The 22,431-nt window shown below is 41.5% G+C and overlaps 2 protein-coding genes across 6 annotated transcripts; both read left to right on the plus strand.

Annotated features, from left to right (window-relative positions):
• The first annotated feature begins 506 nt into the window (after positions 1-506).
• Positions 507-9,057, plus strand: LOC113967182 (serpin B6-like). Of its 2 annotated transcripts, none has more exons than XM_027682583.1 (8): positions 507-630; positions 3,235-3,339; positions 3,733-3,910; positions 4,811-4,948; positions 5,560-5,677; positions 5,907-6,049; positions 7,503-7,670; positions 8,598-9,057. In XM_027682583.1, exons 3-8 carry the CDS (start codon positions 3,743-3,745, stop codon positions 9,000-9,002), a joined length of 1,140 nt encoding a protein of 379 aa, XP_027538384.1. In that variant the 5' UTR covers positions 507-630; positions 3,235-3,339; positions 3,733-3,742; the 3' UTR covers positions 9,003-9,057. The 2 variants fall into 2 exon arrangements, with proteins under 2 accessions (XP_027538384.1, XP_027538390.1); XM_027682589.1 differs by having other exon boundaries at positions 3,235-3,308.
• A 1,264-nt stretch (positions 9,058-10,321) lies between these two features.
• On the plus strand, positions 10,322-18,913 carry LOC113967166 (leukocyte elastase inhibitor-like). Of its 4 annotated transcripts, none has more exons than XM_027682562.1 (7): positions 10,322-10,410; positions 11,804-11,979; positions 13,885-14,022; positions 14,838-14,955; positions 15,551-15,693; positions 16,436-16,603; positions 17,348-18,913. In XM_027682562.1, exons 1-7 carry the CDS (start codon positions 10,377-10,379, stop codon positions 17,747-17,749), a joined length of 1,179 nt encoding a protein of 392 aa, XP_027538363.1. In that variant the 5' UTR covers positions 10,322-10,376; the 3' UTR covers positions 17,750-18,913. The 4 variants fall into 4 exon arrangements, with proteins under 4 accessions (XP_027538363.1, XP_027538345.1, XP_027538354.1 ...); XM_027682544.1 differs by lacking the exon at positions 10,322-10,410 and adding an exon at positions 10,462-11,281; XM_027682553.1 differs by lacking the exon at positions 10,322-10,410 and adding an exon at positions 10,462-11,113.
• The last annotated feature ends 3,518 nt before the right edge of the window (positions 18,914-22,431 follow it).

A 22,431-nucleotide genomic window follows, 5' to 3' on the forward strand; every position in this document is an offset into this window, starting at 1 on the left:
AGCCTGCAGCAATTAGACCCAACTCGTTTTCTAACACTTAATCCTTCTAGCCCTTTAGGTTCTTGTGTTACAGCTGGAGGTAAACCCTGCCAAACCCTCACCCTTGCTTTCCTTCCACGTCCCAGCTCTAAGTCTTCATCAGCTCCCAATTAGCCTAATGTCACTCCACAGATTCCTTTTAATAAAAAAAAAAAAAATAAATAAATACCCCACACCCCTATAAGGGCTATTTGCCTCACTCAGACCTCAGAAATGCGAGGAGGGGTTAAGCCTGTACGGTCTTTGGCTACAGCAATAGCTGGCTTTTGCTCAGAACCACCCCTGCTTCACAAATAAATAACAATAATAATAATTAACCATTCACGGACTGGGGGTGTTTTCTGTACGCTCTGCCACGAGAGGGAGGCAGAGATGGAAAATCACCGGCTGCAAGGGCACGGAGCGGGGCGGCTCTCAGGGCACACAGACACGGCGTACGGCCGCCATTTTGTCGGGAGGGGCTGCGGCGCCTCGCTGTTCGCGCGGCCAAGGTGGAGTGTCGCTGCTGCCGCCTGAATCCCGGGAGGGGCCGCGCTCCGTTCCCTCTGCTCGGCTGTGCTGCCGAGAAAAGGGAGCGCGGAGGCCGGCGGGGTGAGTGGGGCGGCTCCGTTGGCCTGAAGGTTTTCTGCGGGAAGCTTGCGCTTGTGTTTGTTGGTTTTAGGTTTTTTGTTTTCCCTTTTTTTTTTTCCTCCTTCCCCCCTCCTTTTTTTTCTTAAAAAAAAAAAAAAAAGTAGCGCTGTACGGCATTGCTTTCCTTGTGGTTTTCTTTTTTCTTTTTCGGGACGTTCCCTACACACTGCTGCTTCTTGCCAGCTGGAGCCGCGGCAGAGCGCTGGGAGCGCTTCTTGTGTGTGGGAGCGCCGGGGGCACCGCGGCGATGCCGAGCTCAAACGTCTGCCCTGCGGTGCCAAGCCCGGGACGGGGGCGGGGGTGGAGGAGGGACTCTTCGCCCCAGGGAGTGCCAACCCTGGGCTTCTTGTGCCTCAGCTTGCTGGGACAGTGTCAGGCTCCTCCCTGCCCCTCTCCACTCCTGCTGAGGCACAGGGGCCAAGAGCTGGCGGGGATGGGCTGTGTCATCCCACGCATCCCACCGCCCGCCCCTGGACAGGTGTCTTGGGAAGAGCCATTACCAGGAACTGTCAGCGGTCTTACCCTGCAGATGTTTTAACATTGCTCCCAACTCTCCAAATCCTGAAATGAAGCCCTGTTCCTCAAGGAAGCTTGCTTTGGTTCAGAGGGTGGGAAAAGGAGTGTCCATACTGCAGACGCAGTTTTCTCTGTGTTTGAAATAGTCGGCTTGTGGCTCCTCTGAGGCAGCTGACAGAAGGTGGGGAAGGTCCTTGTACACTGGACAGTGATCCACGTCACAGTCTTCGTGGGAAATGTCTCTTGGGCTGCAGGCTGGAGAAGAGCTGCACCCTGCTCTGACCGGGTTCCCCCATGGCCCTGCATTGCAGCATGTGCTGTCTAACCTAGATACAGCTTTTTGGTCCATAAGGACTGAAGGAGACAAAAGCCAGCTCTCAGCAAAAGGAGGCTCGGTGAAGCTGAATCACAAACCTTGGAAAACAAGGCTGGCAAACTCCTCGTGATTCAAGAAGTTTGGACCCCTGTCCTGAGACCTGCTAATGTGCAACCCGGAGATATAAACCTGGCTCCAAGAAGAATTAAGAAAGGACTTTTTGAGATGATTGTTAAAATCATGTCTAAACCCCTGTAATCCCTCTATCCCCCATGTAATCCTACTAGAGGAAAAATTAACTATTTGGGAACTGTAGCAAAAATTTGTGTAACTCCCCAATTGACATAGCACCGCCCCCTTCATTAACATGTCCAGCCAGAGATGCCTTTAAATTGTGTTCTCGTGCCCAACAAAGTATTCCAGTTTCCCCGACTGGGATCGTTTTAGCTTTTATTTTTCAGACCGCCACTAAGGACTGTCCTAAAGCATAGGTGTTGATTGCTGAAACAAATGCTTCAAATTCATACTGGCAGGAACACACAGGGTCCAGGCATGCAGAAACGAGCATCGGCACGAGTGCCTTACTGCTGACCTGCAGAGCCCACGGGGAGACCAGAGTGAGGAATGAGTTGCTGTCAGCAAACCTTCTGATCACCGAGGGTTTTGCTGCAAACAGTTTACAATTGAGTGACAAATATGTACTTATATCATAAGTTCCTTAAAGTGCAGTCATTGTGTGTTGTCTCCAAAACTGCTCTGATGGGAGGGATGTCAGTAGTTGTGTTGGTATTCCTGACCTGCAGAGAAAGCATAGTTAACTGCGCAGATATAACTCCTAGCTGTGTGTCCCAGCTGTTGCAATATTACTTATAATTTGGTTAAATGCGCTGGTTTTGAAGCAGGCAAATAAGTGTGAGTTGCGTCCTTTTGTCTGTAAATTCTTGCTTGTCATGGAAGCCCTGCAGAAACTTTCTAGGAAATAACTGCTTACTGCTGTCACTATTCCTGTGTGCTTTGACCTGGAGGTCAAAAAACTTTATTGCTAGCAATCTGCAGATATTGGGATATTAGGAAGATTCCAGTTTTCACTGTAACTAACATGAACACTGTGTGTGTCCTACTTAAGCTATAAAGTACTTAAGTTACATGTTTCAGACACAAATGGAGGATTCTTTCCATCTAAGCTTGCTTGGTTTTTTTGTTTGGTTGACGTTTTTTTCAGTTATGGGAGAAGAGAAGCAGGAGAAAATTGCTACTGCTTATAGTGAAGCTCCTAGCAAGAAATTTTCTTGGGTGGAAAACCATGCATGCAGAAACTTGCACTTTTCACCTAGTTATCTGAGATAATGAATCAGTAGTATGAATAAGGTGTTGGTTTTGTATTTTTTGGCAACGTATCAACAGTAGGCCCTGCCTTAAGGGACGAACAAAACACAGAGATATTTAACACCAGCTACAATCTTACGATTCATGATACTTATCTGTGGTTAACTCAGCGTTCTAGTATTTATTGCTCTTTTTATAGGTGTGTGGTTTAATCTCAAGTTAACTACCTACAGAGATGATGAGGATGACAGGCACCAAGTTTTTTACTGTGTGTGTTTCCGTGTTGTAGGCAATAAAATGGGACTGAAATGGACTTTGATTTTTTTCTTTATACTACAGTAGGAAATTGCAGTAATCTGTCATGCTGATGAAATTAATTTTTTTTTCTTTCCTTTTTTATCTTGTAGGACAAGTCATTCTGCTGACTTCTCCCAGCCCAGCTGTTTAAAACACAGCGTGCACACGGAGGAGTAAGCCGAAGGTACTACTGAAGATCTGTAGACTTAGAGAAGGTAAGAGTTTGTAATTTGGCCATTCTGATGTCTAACTTTTTGGTCTGGTGTTTGTATAAAGGCAAATCATTTTCTCTGTGAAGTCGAGAGAGCTTTCTTTCAGTGAGTTCTGATCGAAATCCTGTTGTGCCTGATCATCTCAAAAGATGTAATATTACGTAGGTATGGGATTGAAATACAAAAGCAGACAGTAAATCCCTAAAATAAGTCAAGTGAGTTGTATGGGGTTTAAGGTGCTTGTGCCACCAAATCATTACTGCAGTGAGGTGATAATTTTCCAGCCTAACGATGACATTTGCTGACTAGTTTATGTTGGGAAATGTGAAAGACAGAAACAGCTTTTTTGTGTTCAAATAAATTTGATCCATTCTTGTTCTGTGTTTTATCTGCCAGGTTCGAAACCATGGAAAGCCTGTGTGCAGCAAATACCACTTTTGCCCTGGACCTCTTAAGAAAGCTGTGTGAGAAGAAAAGTGGTCAGAATTTATTCTTTTCCCCTCTTAGTATTTCTTCTGCTTTGTCTATGGTTTTACTGGGTTCAAGAGGTAACACCGAAGCCCAAATAACAAAGGTAGGTGAAAATAAACTTAGTGGATTGAATGTGATGGGAGCATATGAGCAACAGACATGTCTTATAGTCTGTGATGTGTACTTCTCCTAAGCTAGGGTTGTCACTCTGCTCTATAAGAACAGAACTCTTCCTTTGGTGTGTGTGTAAGCAAAACACGTTTTCATTAGGGGGAGCTTCTTTCAGTATGAAATTAAGAGGGTTTTGTTGGGTTTCGGGGTTTTGTTTTGTGTGTGTGGTTTTTGATTTTTTTTTTTGAGACAGATCTTTCCATATGTAATTTAAAAGTATCTAGTTTCTTTTCTGGATTTTTTTTGTTGGTTTCATGAATCTCTAGCTATGTGTAATATTGCCTTCTGCTTTCTTGTCTGCTCTTATTGTCAGATGATATATATTTTCAAAATGTAGCCAGGCACGTAAAAAGAAAAATTTAAAAAATCTGTGCTGTCTACATGTCAAAGTGGTACCTGCACCTTGGTTAACTTTTTTCTTTTTAAACTTGTTCAGTTGGCAAATACCTGATGGTATATGTTTTACATATGAACTGGCAGTATGAAATGAACAATCAATCATTTGTGTTACGATGTTTGCCTCTTTTGTAAAGTGGAAGAGGATTGTAACCTCCTATACTGTTACTATTTAAATCTATAAAAATTTCTCCAAAATCATATATTTGCCATATTGGAGTTATTCAGAGTCCATCTGGACACAGTCCTTGGCCGCTGGCTATAGATTTTCGGGGTTGGCATGGGGTCATACTCTGATCTTCAGAGATCGCTTCCCACCTCAGCCATTCTGTGATCCTCCAGTGCTTGACCCGAGGGAAGAAAACTCAATACTGCTGACTCTTCTGCTCCTTAATTTATTACTTGTGCAACCACTGAAGATGTTGTCTTTGTGCAGGTGCTTTCTCTGAACAAAGCTGAGGATGCTCACAATGGGTATCAATCCCTTCTCTCTGAAATTAACGATCCAAACACCAAATACATCCTGAGAACTGCAAACCGGCTTTATGGGGAAAAGACGTTTGAGTTTCTCTCAGTAAGTGACCATTAAATGTGTGGCATTTCTTAGTATAATGTACTTGCTACCTGTTTCATTTGGAGGTCAAAGACAGGCTTTGGGCTCTGGTTTCCAAATTTTCTGAGCTGAGGACTAGCAATGCAATAGATGATCCCAGAGCCTGGTATCTGAACTTGGTGGAGAATCTCCTTTCAGATACCCTGAATGTTGCACAATAGGGTAAAATCTGTCAGTCTCTCCATTGTCTGAGTTTTGTGATCCATTTATATGTTTGGCTGTGGGACAAATGGATGATGTATCTCTTAGCAGAAGTCTTATAAACAAACCATATTTTATCTCACTGAAGCATAAATAAAAACAAAAAAAACACCAGCCACTTCATTTGTCGGGGAAGTTACATAGAGGTTTGTAGCACAGTAAATAAGCCATTTGACTTAAAAATATACAGGGGACAATTCCTAGTTCAAATAGTTTGTATAAATCTTATAAGTGTCAGTCAGAACTTTAATTGTTCTATGTGAAGCTGGTGGAGGAAAGTCGGCAGAATTTCTTGGTGTATTTAAGAATGCTGCGTGTCTGAATGAGAGTCAAATCTATTGCTGCAAACCAGTTGTGCATGTCCCTGTTAGTCATTTATAGAGTTGAGTCAGGAATCCTACCACGCTGGGCTGGAACCGACTGACTTCATGAATGCTTGGGAGGATTCCAGAAAACAAATCAATGGCTGGGTAGAGGAAAGGACTGAAGGTGAGTGCTTTGCAAAGTGCCCTGTTGTATTTCATGGTGGCCATGGCTTGGGTAAACAGCTATTTCAGGATATAAGGTTGTGGATTAAAACAACCCAACTGTTGAGCTCCTGCTCTGTGTGGTACATAATTCTCTTCTCTATTGTGTATTAATTGCAGAGTCGATAGTTTACTGGATAATAATTAGATATGTGTCCGACTCTTAAATGTTGTTTATCTGTATCATAAAGGTAAAATTCAGAACCTGTTGGCGGAGGGGATTCTTGATTCCCTGACCAGACTTGTGTTGGTGAATGCCATCTATTTCAAAGGCAACTGGGAAAAGCAGTTCAACAAAGAGAGAACCACAGAAAGGCCATTTCAGATTAACAAGGTATGATGTGCTGAAATGATGAGAATATGCAGTTAATCTGAAATGAACACAGAGCATTCTGAAGAAAAAACATTCCAGCAGGGTGACCTTGGTTAGGCTGTATGAAATTCCTTATGCCCCCTCCCTTTCCTATGGACACTTGCTTGGTTGAGTTTCTGTGAAGTTTCCCATAATTACTAGAAAGTTTATTATAGCAAGTATTTCTTTCATTCTCTCTCTCCTTTTTTCCTTTAACCCTTCTTTGTTTGAGAAAGTTACCCCTCTACGTAATGACAGGACTCAGAAGTGATGAGGAGAGAACACTTGAGCAAAGTTGTCAGGTTATTTCAGTGTCATGAACAATTTCACAGAATTAGTGAACTTGATTATTTCAGCCTAAAACTGGAGTTGATCAGAAGAATATTTTTTTCTTTAGGTTTTAGGCAGAAAAGAGCACTTATACGCATCCAGAAATTTGTATATCTAAGTCTTCTTCACTCAGTGTTTTTTTGCTGCGTTTCTACCAGTGAACTGATCCAAAATAAATGGGAGAAAAATCTCCTGTGAAGACCTGCAGGTTATACTGTCTTGCTTTTAGAAGCAGATCAGGGCTAGTGAGGAAGGCTTGGCTACTGTCATGAGCAGGCCATGGCTGCCCCTCAGGATCCCCTCCACCTCTGGGTTGGCCTCCGGTGTCAGGAACCAGAACTGCTAACATGCCTTCCTTAACTCACCTGCTTCAAAGAAGCATTATGCAGAACAGAAGCCCTGATGGCTGACTTGGAAGTGTCCCTCCCCCAGTGGTGAAATATATCCAAGAATGCTTGAAATGGTTAATACCACTTTTTCAACAGGGAATGTTACTGCTCACCCCATACTACCTACTGCAGCTATGAGACTGAAAAGGAGGAAAAAAATGATTTGAACAGTAGTAGCTGTTGGTCCATGTGGAAATGGAATGAGATAGCAGAAAATGAAAATCTCTCCCCTCCTTACTATGCTTATGACTTGTAAGGATTCAAAATAATGCTCTCACTTTCTTGGTATTTTTAGTATAATTTTAAAATATTTTAATTCTTCTTTTTTGTAGTACTTGGAACCACATGGACTAAAAATGAAAGTATATATGTTGAAATTACTTTTATTCATTTAGAGCGAGGAACATGGCCCCTGCTTCTTACCAGCTCTGTTCAGGGCTTGTCACTAGTTCTTCAGGGAGGAAAAGGGCAAGGATACATATTTGCCATATTTCTTAAAAGGAATCTTCACAGAGATTTCTACCTTAGTAATTAAAAATTAAATCTCAGTGAATCTTAGTGATTTACAGAAGACAGTGCTGTGTCTGTAGTCTGTGGTGTGGGATTAGTTCTCTTTGGTCAAATTCTCAAAAACCCTGAGTAACTGGCTGCCTGCTCTGTATTTTGAGACCAGCACAGTAGCTCAGCACTAACTGATGACATCTCTTAATTTTTAGAATGAGACCAAGCCTGTGCAGATGATGTTCAAGAAGGATAGATTTAACATGACCTATATTGGGGACTTCCAGACCAAAATCCTTGAGCTGCCGTATGTTGGTAATGAACTCAGCATGATCATCCTGCTCCCTGATGCAATCCAGGATGGATCCACAGGCTTGGAAAGAGTAAGTTGTTGAGCTGAATGCAAAGACAGCCTGTATCCTTCCAGGGAAGAAAGTCTGGTGTAGCACAGACCTCAGTTTGGTTCTAGAGCTATTCTGTCACTGATGCTCAATGCCATCTGAAATGTCCTACACTTCCATGCCCCCAAAGTGACTGGCCCAGCTGGTGTCACTGCTGCTCAAGCTGGATGCTGCCTCCTTAGCCAGAGGCTCTGGAAGAAAATCTGACCCTCCTCAGGAGCAGAGGTCAGCTGTGGTTATGGTGAAGGCGTGGTATGGTGAGCATCATAAGTGGAGAGAGGGAATTTGGGTGGCCTCTTAGGAAGTCCTGTGGCTTGTCCTGTAGATCTTCTATTCTGAGCAGCTGGCAGATGATCTATGGCACACCACCTGGAAATAGGCTCATAGGAGAGGGTAGGATCTCTTCTGTTGGAGATGGGATACAAGTTTGGAGTATTTTGTGATCTGGACAAGTTTATTAATAAGGTTTTCTGTCACTGATGGTGAAGGGCCTTATGAGCAGACTTTTTCGTTCCCTGTCGACCTGAAGGAGGAACCATTGGTTAAGAGACAGAAGAACTGAGTTCAGTTTCTTTGGGACTTGGCCAGCAGCTCCAGTGCCATTGCTTCCCATATGTAAAAATGTAAAAAAACCCCAACAATCCTAACATGTTCTGTAAAAGTAAACATGACATGGAAAGGATTAATCCCTATTGTCCCTACCAAAAAAGCATATGGGAATGATCTTGGCTGGGGCCGTAGTCTGTAGTAAGAAGCATAACTTGCACTTTTGGCTTGAGACACTCGACACCACTGTAAAAAAGATGCATGTTCTGCGCTATGTAAGCAAATCCAGTAATCACTTCTTTTGCTTGTGCAACACTGACTCGCTTCTCACTGTAACTAAATAAATTTGGGGTTTTTCTTTAGCTGGAAAGAGAACTTACGTATGAGAAGCTGATAGATTGGATCAATCCTGAAATGATGGACTCTACAGAGGTGAGGGTGTCTTTACCCAGATTTAAGCTGGAAGAAAATTATGATCTGAAACCCATTCTGAGCAGCATGGGAATGCCTGATGCATTTGACGTGGGGAAGGCAGACTTCTCGGGAATGTCATCTGGCAATGAGCTGGTGCTCTCCGAAGTGGTTCACAAGTCCTTTGTGGAAGTCAATGAAGAAGGCACTGAAGCAGCTGCTGCCACAGCTGCAATAATGATGATGCGCTGTGCAATGATCGTTCCGGATTTCACTGCTGATCATCCCTTCCTCTTCTTCATCCGGCACAACAAATCTTCCAGCATTTTGTTCTGTGGCAGGTTTTGCTCTCCCTAAAGAGGAGATGTCTTGGCAGGATAGGGGCCCTTACACAATAAAGATTTCTCTAGAATAGGGTGACTCCTTTTGCACTAATTGCCTCTTGGAGCTGTGCCTGAACCCTCTTCTGTGGTCTTGATCTGGGGCTTGGCAAGAATAACAGAGCTGCTTAGAGCTCCACAGCAAGTGCCATGTAAAACCCCTCTCTCCCTGTGCACCTGTGTGCAGAGGTTCTTGCTGAAAGAAATAACACTCACTTGCTCAGTGAAGGCTTCTCCTGTCCTTGACTTGACTTTTAGTGTCCATGGGTTTATTATCTTTCTCCTGGTTCTAGTCCTTTAACAAAGAATGTAGTTTAATGGTATAATACCAACGATAGAGCTGAAACAGTTTCCTGACACAGGGCTGTGTTTTGCGCTTCCTGTTCCTGAAATAATAAAAGCACTGTAAGACTCTGTTCCTTTTTTTCAACCATAAATTGTGCATTTTTAAAAATCAGTTTTATGAATAAAAAAACCCCAGTTTTTCTTTGATAGTATTACTTGCTTCTATGTAGCTTGTTTCTTATTCATTGTTAAACATGAGATTTTTCTGGATTTTGAAACCTGAGGTGCTTAACTGGGTTGCCATGAAGTGAAGGGGTTAGCCTTGCAAGGCTTCCGGCAAAGGGTTCCCTAAGCAATCAGTTGTTTCTGGGCAGGAGTGCAGCGCTGCCTCTTGTTTTTGTGCACAGCTTCAAATCAAGGCTTGGTGGTCATCATCCAAAAGGTGCTAGATGGCCCTACCCTTAATTCCATGCACAGTAACCCAGCTGTCTCAGATGAAGAATGTAAAAGCATTATTCTAAGAGCAGGGTCGTGACACCGAACAGTTTTGTCACCAGGACGCATGTCATGCACTCCAGTTAAAGGGCTGGTGCTGTGCACCCGAAACCAATACAGGCATTGTGTTCTGGTGGCCAGATCGAGGGCTGTTGGAGATCAAAGATCGCGATAAGCCGAAGAAAACTCTCCATGGTTTTACTTTCTTTAATATGGGGGGGGGGGAGGGAAAGGCAAAGCTGACTGACCTAAAATTTGGAGCGTAAATAGAGACGCAGGGTGGGAAGACAGAGACGCGCTTCTCTCAGCGGCCGCGGTGCGCTTGTCCCATGGGGCTAAAAACCCCTCGATCCTGTACCGCTCGCGCAGGAGAGGCTTGTTGGTTATTCCCGCTCCCGGACCTCCCCCTTTCCTCCGCCGGGACAGCCAGGCTTCCCCTGTGGGCAGCGGGACGAGCGCGGGCTAACACCTGCGGCCCCGCCTCTCGCTCCGCCCCCCCCCCCCCCCGCCCCGGCAGAGTCCCCGCGGGTGTCCCCGCGGTGTCACTGCACGGCTCGGCTCCTTCCGATCCATGCCATCCTGCTCCGCTCCCTCCGCCCCGGCAGGTAGGCGGCCAGGCGGCCCTTGGCTGCGGTGCGGCTCCGTGGATCTCCCCGGAGCATCCTACAGGAAAGAAGCGGTAACGGGACGAGACGGGGAAATATTTCCTCCGCACTTCCGTAGCAGTGTGGTCTCCGCGGCGCGGGGGTCGCTTCTTGGGCAGCCTGGATGGGGGCTGTAGAACAGCTGGTTTGGGTGAAAGGCTTGCGCAGAGCGGAGTTCTAAGTAAACGAAAGTGAAAGTACGCTTTGGGTTTGTATAATTTTAGGGATGTTAGTGGGCGTTCTTAAGCATAGAGCTCGATAAGAACGTTGCAGAGCTGCCGGCTGTTTATCCGTCTGTCGGAGGAAGCTAATAGTGATATTCTGCAATTCCTGTAGAAAGACTGTGCAGGAAACACCCAAATTGTGGTGTAAACCCTTCCACGCAGTTGGTCCAGGACAGAAACAGCCACACCGACAGTCCAGCTGCAAGCAAGCACAGAGCAGCCGGCATCTGAGCTGGGCGAGCACGAAAGTTGTACAGCATCCAGCAGTACTGCCAGTGGCCTTTGGGTGTTTTTTTGTGCCTGACACAGCCCTTCCACCTTTCACCCGCTCCAAGGGCCTCCTCGTGAGCATCTCCCCAAAATGAATCGCTGCTCTGACCGTGCAGTGTCAGTCCTGACGCTTTGTCTGCTCTGCACTTTGCTTCTGCCTTCGCTGACCGGTAGGTCACCTGCAGCTCTGAGAACCCCGCTCTCCCTGCCCGAGCCTTTAGGGCCGCCCAGCCCCCTTGGGAGTCGGGTGTGTTTGTTCCTGGATGCAGCAGGCAGGCAGCTCTCTTGCTCTCGGCAGCGCAGGCTGGAGAAGACAGCGGTGTTTTACGCTGCTGAAGGTCAGCGTACACGGAATCTTTGGCAGGATTAACACCTTTCAGAGGCATGGTTTTTGTGCCATGAAGACGGGCAGGTTGCTGAAAGGAATTTGAATGCCCCTGAGCAGATATTGCGAATGTCCTCTGTGCAGGATGTGGGTAGAGGAGTTGGGAGAAAGCTGCTGGAGTGAGATCCTCGGGATGTGCTGGGTCTGTGAGACTGAGGGACTTTAACTTGCAGTCCTGCCAGAACACGGACTTGAAATTTCAGATCTGAAAGCAAGGAGTTTTTTCAATGATTCTTTAAAGTTAGCGTGATAAGAAAGGTTGGAATATACAATTTATGTGGAAAAAATCCCCTGCTTTTTCAATGTGATTGATTTTTTTTTTTAAGGAGAGTATGCACTGACAATGATATTCTTGCTGTTTCTGTACACAGCTGCCATCTGTTTAATCCAGACATTACTCTCTGAGTCACACAAGGTTAGGCAAGGTGTTTGAAGAGTGTTTCCCAGGGTCCTTATCAATTGTTTTATTTTTCAGCTATAACCATGGAGAACCTGCCTAATGCCAACAGCAGATTTGCACTTGATCTGCTCAGAAGGTTTAGTGAGGCCAACCCAACAGGAAATGTTTTCTTCTCTCCTGTCAGTGTCACTGCTGCTCTGGCCATGGTGCTTTTGGGGGCCAAAGGTAATACAGAGGCCCAGGTGCTGAAGGTTAGTAAAAACCAAATAAATAAAATTCTTTCATATTATATGTTATTCACATTAAAAATGGTTGTGTTTTAGGGCAGGAAAGATGAAAAGAGGGCATTATTTTTATGTGCTCAGGGCAAGATTTCTTTCATGTACACTGAGTCTTTCTCAGATTTGTTTCTGCAGTTAGTTATCTTCTGACTGCCCTGCTCCAGAGCCCCCTCTCTATATCTTCTATGGCCCTTGTTGCTCATTTAATTTCACTTATTATTTCTCGAAGTAGGAAACTAATTACATTAATCAGTCTCCTTTTAAATTGATCAAAATTTTCAGCAGCAAGGCCTTATGAAAGATTTTGACAAACTATTACTTTATCACAGAAGGTCACTGATAGTATGCTCATTGTAAAATATACAATTGTAATATATAGTTTTATATTTAAAGTGTAACAACTATGATGATACGTGATGATGCTACCAAGTATCGATATCTTAGTCAGCTAGGCACTCAGATATCTCTGAGGAGCTAAGCTTGCATGGTTATCCTTAGCATAGCCTTAGATTAGGTAGGATAGTTTAAAAAACCTTCCTTGTGAAAAATGGTGCACATAGGAATGGAAAAGGGCATGGAAAAGAGACTTCCTCACTATTATTTTTTGCACCTTTGTTAGGGTAACGCCTGTAAAAGGGCGTATGAGACTTTTCATTGGAGTCATCATTGCCTATGAATAATTTCACCTTTGTATTCTGGACTTTAGGAGGAACTGTTTTATGCTGTTGAGTGTGCTGTGCTTACTCAACAAGACAATAAAATTACTTTCTACCTCCTTGTTCAAACAGACTTGAAACATATTTCATGTAATCAGACTGACAGCCCCACCTAGGTTAAACCTACTGACAGCAAAAATCATGCAAAAGGAACTTGGGGGGAAATAAATGTGTTTCAACTCAGTCACCCTCAATAGGACATGTTCCTGTACCATAATACTTTACTTATGAACACAGTGCTAATTAAGGAGGCAGTGATTAGTAATTGTTGAGGGCTGTTTGCAAGCATACAGAAATTTGTTTCCGTGATCATATCTTTATTGTAAGTTGCCTACATGATGTTTTGCTCAGTCATTCATCTGTGCAGCACATCTTGCAGTAAGGTGGGCAGCAGGGCCTGACCAAAAACCCAGTGAGAGAAAGTGAAGGCTTTCCTTTGAGTCCAATGACTGCTTCATAGCAGTCTTCCTACTGTGAAATGCATGGTTTAAGTTAGAATGTGAATGTCCCTAGGTTGGTCTAGCCTTCCCTGTTCATGAAGGTCTGGCAGCTTGTGCTGTCGTATCTGTAAGCCTTGGCCAGACAGCTTGACTCTGGAAAAGGAAGTACTGATAAAGAGAAATTTCAGTAATGCATTTGATTTTTAATTAATTTTATTATTTAATTATATTTTCACAAAATTATAAAAGACAATTGTTCCAGGTTTTTTCAAGACCTCACCTGTGCTAGTGGTGATTGTATCTCCTGAAAAGCAAAACCCCAGGTTTTCTTTGGCCAGAGGGGGAACCAATAAAGCAAAAGTGTCTCCATGGCACCATCTCTCTTTTCAATTCGCCACATGGAAATGAGTTCTTGGGCCCAGTGGTCCATGGAGAAGCATGCAGACATCATACAGACAGGACTTGGGGTTCTGATCAACAGCTTCAGCTGTGACTGTGTGTAAACCAGGAGCGTAATACAAGTGACTGACGGGCTGTGTAGCACTAAGAAACAGTTTGATTCGTTCTTTGAGGTTTACAGAAGTCTCTAAGCAGCTTCCAGCCTCTTCTTTTCTCTTTCTTCAACCTACGTATCTCCTGGATCAGACCTACCCTACAGATACACTCTATATTCTTTTAAGACAGTATTAACAGCAGCTAGTTAATTTCTTTTATTTCAGACGCTTCATTTTGACAAAGTTGAGGACATTCATTCAAGATTTCAGACTCTGACAATGGATATAAACAGAAGCAATGCTCCCTATCTCTTACGACTTGCCAGTCGGCTTTTTGGAGAGAAGTCCTACAGCTTTTTGCCGGTACGCTGGTGCACAACATGATGGCGTGTGGTGGAACCTGGTGGGAAAATGCAACTGCTTGAGTATTTATGAAGTAGAAGCATTTCCAGGCATATTTCTAAATGTTACTGAGCGCTGACAAAAGTATTGCTGCTTGCATATGCATTTTCATAGCTGTAGGCATCTGTGCATCTCACCTAAAGGATGTTACACAGCAAACCCTTTTCATTGCGTGTTCGCTTCTGCTGCTCTTAGGCTCAAGAGAAAAATCACTTGTGTAAATTTTTAGTTTACAGTAACTATCATAACATTCTACTCTGTTGCAAGCAGCTTTTTAGGATACAGGCAGTTCTGTTTCTGTTGCAATCACCTTTTTAGGATTTTCATTGGTCTAGTACCACATTACTTAAATATTTAAGTAATACATTCTTTATTTGGTAGAGGATGCTCAATATGTCTTAAAAACATGCCTCTTCACTAGCGAATTATAATTTTGTCTGCATCTAGGTTGCTATTTTTTATCCCTCTTCAGCTATTTGAGAGAGGGTTTTTTTAATTCTAGCTGTGCTTGAGCCTGTTTCAGGAGAATTACAGGTAAATATTGCAACACCTGCAGTAAGAACCCCATCAGCCATAGATGTGCCTGGTGTACTATGAGGCTTACTCTAAGAGCAGAAAAAACCCTGCCAACCTCAGAACCCCCCTCAGGCAGTGCACTGTTAGAGCCCCACCTCAGAGCAGGTGACAATCTGTTTGAGTACCCCTTATCTATCTGATAATTATATGTTTTCTTATCTGCATGCAGTGAAAGCTGTTCTTATCATTCCAAAATCTAGGATTTCCTGACTAATACACGGAAATTTTATGGAGCTGATTTGGCTACAGTTGACTTTCTTCAGGCTTGTGATGAAGCCAGGAAAGAAATTAACCAGTGGGTTGAGCAGAAAACTGAAGGTAAACTACTTTGGTTAATAAAGTAGCTGGCAGTATTTCATACTTTGGGAGCAGGAATAGGCTTTATTCTCTGCTGTCTTTAGAACAGTTTAATTCTGCTCTGGGATATTCATTTGATGTATTGACAAAACCAGAAATTACCTAAGCAAGATGTTTAAACAATTCCATAAGTCCTGAGAGTTTTCCTTTTTTGTGTGTTCAGGCTGTGAGTGCAGGAGAGATGCCTGAACATAGTTATACTCATGAGTTGGAGAATTTTTTTTAGACAGTCTTGGTCTGTATTGTATACGTATTTCTAAATTCAGTAATCCTTAATGTGGGTGTTTTCTGGTTCTTGTATGATGGGTCAAATGTGACAGTTTAAGCAAAAATATTATGTTTTCATCAAATTACTTATCAAAAAACTGTTTCAAAAGTTAAAAAGTATGGTGAAGTAGAGAGACAGGTACTGAAATATATGTTATTACAGAATGGACTTGAGTTTTATATTTGTAGTATTCCCATGGCATCAGTTTCTTCATATATGTTTTTAAATACCATCAACTTATTACAAGATTTTGTTGTCACCTTTTTTTTTTTTTTTCTGCGTCTGAAGGTAAAATCCCTGATCTGCTGTCTGAGGGCTCAGTTGATAACTCGACCAGGCTTGTGCTGGTGAACGCTATTTATTTCAAAGGGAACTGGGCAGAGAAATTTAAAGAAGCTGACACCACTGACATGCTGTTTCAGTTAAGTAAGGTAATACAGATGTGTCTTGGTACCGTATATCTAATGGAAATGTCAAATGATATAGGTGCTAAAGTGAAGCTTTGCTTATAGATAAAATAATTAAGAAATACAAAGTCTTTAATGAATGTTTTCGGTTCACCTGAAAGAATTTTTTTATGGATTTCAGTGTTTTTCTGTATTCAGCAAGCTATTTGTTGTCTCACTTACTGGAATAGTGTCAGAGAGAGTTCTCACCTATAGATTAGGACCTAGCAGAATTTCTGTCCTCTAGCAGTTCAGCAGCTGTGAACTGTGACTGTTTGTGATGGTAGGTAAGCAGTACTAAAGCGATAGCATGCTTTGATTAAGCCCCATTTTCTTATTCTGTATTCTGGTTATGTTAACAGCTTTACAAGATACTGTATACAGTCACCTGCTTTATGCTGAACAGAGTTGATCTTTGTTTGCTTAACATGGTCATTTTTGCATCTAGAGAAATATAAAGGTCCAGCAACTCACAGAAATGGATTCAGTTCCTGCAAGGTCTGTGCTATAGAAGCCAAAGGAGAAGCAAATATAGTACAAACTTGTATCTTCAGAGCAAACTGTTATTAAACAGGCAGGCAGGAGTCTGACAAAAGCAGTTTTATAATCACCTGATATAATGGAGGAAAAATTTATGCAAAAATGCAGTTTTAATTTACTTGTTTCCTATCAGTTCTTTAAATGAGTACTTCCATAACTGTTACTTTGTTACCTTTTATCTGTCCAGAATGAAAGAAAGACAGTGAAAATGATGTATCAGAAAAATAAATTTAATTTTGGGTACATTCGTGAAGAGAAGATCCGTGTTTTAGAGCTGCCTTACGATGGAAGAGAACTTAGTATGATCATCCTGTTACCTGATGAGATTGAAGATGACTCTACTGGACTGCAGAAGGTGAGCCATCTAAGCTCATGGAGTTGTTCAATATTCTTAAGTTCAGGCATTCAAAATTAAAGCCTTAATGAACCTGTGTTCTCAGAGCCCTGTACCTATGAGGTGTATATTTAGACAACTCTCTACTAGCACAGCAATAAAAAATACGTGTATGTGCTGCCTGAGGAAGAGGAGTTGTGTTCTGATTTTTTAGCTTGTGTTCATGTGTCCTCTGGCTTGCTGCACTCAACCATGAGGGGGGTTGAAAATGGTTACCTGTGAAAATAGACTTGCCTTGATTGTTTGTTTTTTAATGGCAGAACTTTTCTTTCATTGCCTTTGAAAATCTTTATTTTCTCAGCCATGAAGTAGTGAGACTGTTTTCCATTAAATGACCAGGAACACATCAGCTTCTTTGAGCTCTGATTATGACTTTTGTTGCTTGTTTTTAATTAGGTAATTCTATTTAGTTAGATTCAACAGCAACAATGACTGCGTTGCTATCAATGCATCTTTTTCCATTCTGTACGTTGCAGCAAGAAGCAAATATCTGCATCACTTTGTAAAGTAAAAACTGCACTGATTCCACTTAATTTTAAAAGTATTTGTTTGATCTATATGTAGGTATCAAAGATATGGCTACGGTCATTTTTGTATAGTTGCTTTACCATTGTATAACGTTCTATAAATAAAGCCTTGTAAATGTTACTGAAAATGAAAGACTACACTGGTGATATGTAATGATCTCTGTCTTTTTAATTCTAGCTGGAAAAGCAGCTTACCTTAGAGAAGCTCCAGGAATGGACATGTCCAGAACATCTATATTCCACTGATGTTAATGTGCGTTTGCCAAAGTTTAAGCTGGAAGAAAGCTATGATCTTAAGTCAGATTTAGCTGCTATGGGCTTGTTGGATGTATTTGACAGTGGTAAGGCTGACTTGTCAGGAATGTCAGGGGCACGTGACCTCTTTCTCTCTAAAGTTGTCCACAAGGCTTTTGTAGAAGTGAATGAGGAAGGCACAGAAGCTGCAGCTGCCACTGCTGGCATTGCTATGCTCTGCATGGTTATAGAAGAGGATTTCAATGCTAACCATCCTTTTCTTTTCTTTATTCGCCACAACCCAACACAAACCATACTTTTCTTTGGCAGATATGCGTCTCCATAAAAGAGAACTTAGCATTTGCAGACCACCTTCTGCTGTTGTTAATGAAAACTTTGCTCCTGAATGAGTTGGATTTTGATGTAGGAAGTTAATGCTCCTGTTTTGAGTTCCTAGTAACTTTGACTGAGATTCTGCCTTTCCCATTAAAACAATTCCAGAGAAATGTAGGAGCATAATTTATTTTTCTTTCTTGAGATTGACATTATCTTTAATGAAATGAGGAAAATCTTGACTATAGACAGAGGAAATCTTCTGAAATTGGAGTAGAACTAGAAATACTCTTGGAAGAAATGTGTGTCTCCAAAAGCACAGGAAAACCCTGTGTGCATCTTCACATGGGTTTTTCTGTGTCAACAGCCCCCTGTCATAATAACCAGTCACTCCTTAATAACCCAGTCACTCCTTATGCATATATACTAGGATGTTCTTGCAAAGCTATTCCTCCCCTAAAGTATTGCTTTAGGAAAATACTGTAATAAAATACTTCTAGGCATCAAAAGGCATATCCTGAACAGCTGAGTTTACCCAGTTCTGTCGTGAAATAGAAGGTCAGATAACATTTGTTTATAGTCATCTATTAATAGAAAAAGGATTAAGCAATTTAAACAAAAGTAACCCCTTCCAGTCATTAGCCAGAAAACTTGCAACAGAGCTTTTCAATGAGGAGGATTTTTAAAATTTACAGGCTGGTGCCATTTTAGTTATTGAAAACATGAAAATGCGCCAGGGATTAGACATTTTAGGTGCCTTTTTGCAAGTTCAGAAGCTGTCAATATGACATTAGATTCTGGCCAGAACCTATATCATCCTCAAAACATACTTCACCTCTCCAGAGGATAACTGGGTATAATCTGCAAGAAATATCTGATGTGTATCTTTATGTACAAGGATTCTACATTTACTGACTTCCACTACCTCTTTATACACAAGCCTCTTGTACTGTACCACAGCCTTGTGCCTGTGAGCCAATATAATTACATACTGTAGTGTTCTGTGTTTATTTCTGGAGGTTATTTGCTTGTATCATATTTTTCTTGGGTACTATAACGTTTACCTGTACAACCTCAGCTCTGAGTGGGGCACAATAATTTCTGTAACTTCAACCTGTATATTAATTTTTTCTTCAAGCAACAAATAAAAGTCTTTTCCTTAAACTTGTGTTCAAAATGGAAACTTCTGTGTGCAATTTAGTATTTCAGAGTACAAAAATAACTGTCTACCTGAAGGCTAGTTCCAGAGAAAATCACTGGTGCAGCAGCTGTGAAGTCCTTGGCCTGTTCAGAGTATGTGAAAATATCAAAAAACAAATTAGGCAATAGAAGAGGTGATTGCACGAACCATTAGCTTCCTCTGGAAGTGTAACTTTAGCTGCTTACCCCACAGGGAGCAGGGAAAGAGTCACCATCAGTATGAAATGGCACAAACACTTGGTCTGGATGTGTGTGCAATGCCCCGGTATCAAAGGCTCTGGTAGGTTTGTAAAGGAAAGAGTGTATTGCAGAGTGAAGTTGTGAATGTAACCCTTTCTGAGCTGAATGCTTTGAAAACCCAACACTTTGAAAACCAATAAATGAGACAAATACTAGCACAAAACCATGTAAAATTTTGGAACAGTTTGACATTGCATTAGTTCTGGGTTTCTGTGCCTTCGTCTTCAGCATTTTAGCAAATAAAACTGCTGCTGCCATAAATGAGTTTTGCCCAACGAAGGCTCAAAAACTTCATTGTAATTACATCCTTATCTTTATTTGCTTAAACTTAGTCAATGCATGCAAGATATATGATTCCTGCAGGCTTTTAGGGCAGCAATTACCAGATCAGAAGAAAGATAAAACCTTGCATAATTGTACAAATCAGTGTAGCTTTATGAGGAGACTGATGTCTGTATTTATTGCTTTGGTCTCAGTATTCAGTAACTGAAGTATTACAGAGATAAATTTGGTTTTCTAGACTATGTGCGCAAAATAAAATCCAGCAATAAGAATCTCAATAGAATCAGCTTCACATTCAAGCATTTACAAAAGCCCAGCCAATACTCCCCTCCCATAATTCGTGTCCCACAATAAGGTGTTCGTTTTTTTCCTGTGCTCCTGTAAGAACAAGTGACTGACAAGGGCTGACTCCTATAGAGAAAACTGGCATGCCAACTTTATTCACATTTCTAAAAAATAATATCCTGCTTCAACTAGCTTTTGAGGAGGATTTTGTTTCTAGATCTACTGAATGAACACAGGTCTCGCTGAGTTCAAAGCATGGTTATCTTCAGTATGAGATGATTTAACAGAGGAAAAAAGTAGAAAATGTAATTTTAATGAGTTAAAGATACCACCTATAAGATGAGCAACTGTGACATCAGAAGTCTCATTATGAAACCAGGAGCTTAGCCTTAGTCTTAGTGAAGTAGCAGTCATAAATCCACACCCACAGTATAAAAAAATACATTACACACATAAAATATTTGGTTTATATTAACCTGGGGGACTCCAACATTAAAAACTTAGCTCACTGCAGTTAAATTTCCTAGGAGGGGACCAGTAAGTACTTGAACAAGAACTTCCCTGTCCAAAACCATTTTGCAACTGGCTGCTGTTTTGAGAAGACAACATGGGAGTTTCTTTGAGTGGAAGAGAAGATTACAGCAGCTGGACTTCAGTCTCAATTTTGGCCTTTCCTAAGAAGATCAGGCTTTATAACAGTCCAAAACTCTGAGCAATATTTGCTCACTGTGCTATGATGAGTAAGCCAGACTTTGTACTACTGCTTACATAGGTGCCTTAGGAAAGCCCTTTGATTTTGGTAATTTAAAAAGAAAAACCACCACTCACCAGCACCATAATTTGGCTGCTTTTTGTGATTCATACAGTTTAAGTTGCTCATTCTAGAAAGTAAAAAACATAATGTGGATAAGGAGAAGAGTTATCTCTGGGTTTTATGTCACCTTATACTTGAAATAAATTTACTCAGATGAGTTAAGACCTTCACTCTTAAATGTTTGCATCTATCTATATATGACCAAAATCCTGGTGAAGTACATAAACCTGACCAAGTGTTAGAGATGGATGTTTTTCTTGCTTTTTTTAATTGTGGTTCATTAGACCAGTGCAGTTCACTTGAACCTACTGAGACAAAAATGTACAATTAAAATCAGAACCTGGCTTTTGTTAGTTTGTGTTTTTTTTTGTTTTGTTTGTTTTTGTTTTTGTTTTTGTTTTTGTTTTCAATTGTAATGAACCTCTAGTTCTATCATGTCATCTCTTATGGTACCAGCTGAAAGCATATTCTTATCCATATTCATTAAGTGGCCTACACAATCCCCGACTACTTAGTAACAATGAAAGACAAAAACCACAGACAAAATCCTGGAAAGTGAGTGCAGCCTTTCTGGAAACATGCTAAACATGTGCAGTGGCCAGAAAATGTTGTATCTTCAGGATAAATAGAACTTCAAACAACCAGCTTGTATAAATGCTTTTATTTTTAAGACATTTCACGGAAAATGATAGTCATTTTGGCCAAGAACATTTCTCTCAACACAAGAGAAAACACTCACAGAAAAGGAAGAAAATGCAGTCCAGAGATTAACTGAGGGTTTAAACTCTTTGTGCAAGGAAAACAGGACAAAAAGACTAAAATACAAGTAATGATTTCGCATAAATATTTAGCATAAAAGTCCGGACAACTCCTTAGCAGCTGTATCATCCAACTTTTTATCTGTGAGAGTCAAACAAGCTAAATAATGGAAAAAATATTCATTAGATAATTTTCTAAAAAAACTGCGGGGGAACTCATTGGGGGAATTATTTAATTGATATTTCTGGTCTGGCTATCCATATCATTGACATTGGCATGTTGCTACTGGGAGAAACAGCTTACAGCAGGACAAGTTGTTTCTCATGTGTACTGAATTCCCCAACACAGGCTACAGCATGGCCTTTCTCATGGCTTGCATTATTTTTTATTGGGACAATTTATATGAGAGAAAAAGAGATCATGGTATGATGGACTTTGATGGTGCTTCTTACAGTGGAAGCAATTGTTACCTGATGGGATCCAAATCTCATCCCAGATTTTCTAGTGACACTGCAATATTTGGTATTTCCTTAAAGCTCTACACTCTAAAGATAAATAAATACACCACCATACCACCGTTCTTAACCATTCTTGCCCTTCACTGACCTTCAAAAGGTAAGCACCAGATACTCAAGAGCCAGAAAACAACAAAATGTGCTTAATGATTTTTTAATTTCATTCTTTCATTTTGTGCTTTTGAAGCAGTTTCACAAGGAGATTGGGTTCCGCTTGTTGAAAGCAGCATTGCCAATCCTATGTGAACACAGCATACACCATCCTGAGAAGAAATAGATGGTTTTGCCTTGGGTCTATTTTGGAGGGACAGGAAATGGTGCAGGGTGAAGTGTCCATTTGTGAGTGCATCTGATCCTGATGGACTTTTTAATGCAGCGTGGAGTTCTTCAAACAGTGGAAATGACTCTCTTTAGAGGGAATATAAAGATGCACTTCAGTGGCAGGGAGAGAATAGGAAGCAGCCACTCTGTTTCCAGTATAGCACACCTTGTTAATTAGAATAGGGAGGAAGAGAAAAGGTAAATAACACTTTCCTTGGAAAGTGGCCATGAGGCACGACAGCTTTGAAACTTAAACTTGTTGTTGCCAACATTTTATAG

This window comes from Neopelma chrysocephalum, unplaced genomic scaffold, assembly GCF_003984885.1.
Source record: "Neopelma chrysocephalum unplaced genomic scaffold, ASM398488v2 Primary Assembly neopelma1_22b, whole genome shotgun sequence".
Classification (NCBI taxonomy): Eukaryota; Metazoa; Chordata; class Aves; order Passeriformes; family Pipridae; genus Neopelma; species Neopelma chrysocephalum.

Bases quoted from the DNA above. Each gene is read 5' to 3' on its own strand.
- LOC113967182 (XM_027682583.1), top strand. From the start codon at position 3,743: ATGGAAAGCCTGTGTGCAGCAAATACCACTTTTGCCCTGGACCTCTTA. The intron at 5,678-5,906 runs GTGAGTGCTTTG...TGTATCATAAAG, and splicing joins GGTAGAGGAAAGGACTGAAG to GTAAAATTCAGAACCTGTTG. The intron at 6,050-7,502 runs GTATGATGTGCT...CTTAATTTTTAG, and splicing joins GGCCATTTCAGATTAACAAG to AATGAGACCAAGCCTGTGCA.
- LOC113967166 (XM_027682544.1), top strand. From the start codon at position 11,035: ATGAATCGCTGCTCTGACCGTGCAGTGTCAGTCCTGACGCTTTGTCTG. The intron at 11,980-13,884 runs GTTAGTAAAAAC...CTTTTATTTCAG, and splicing joins CAGAGGCCCAGGTGCTGAAG to ACGCTTCATTTTGACAAAGT. The intron at 15,694-16,435 runs GTAATACAGATG...TTATCTGTCCAG, and splicing joins TGCTGTTTCAGTTAAGTAAG to AATGAAAGAAAGACAGTGAA.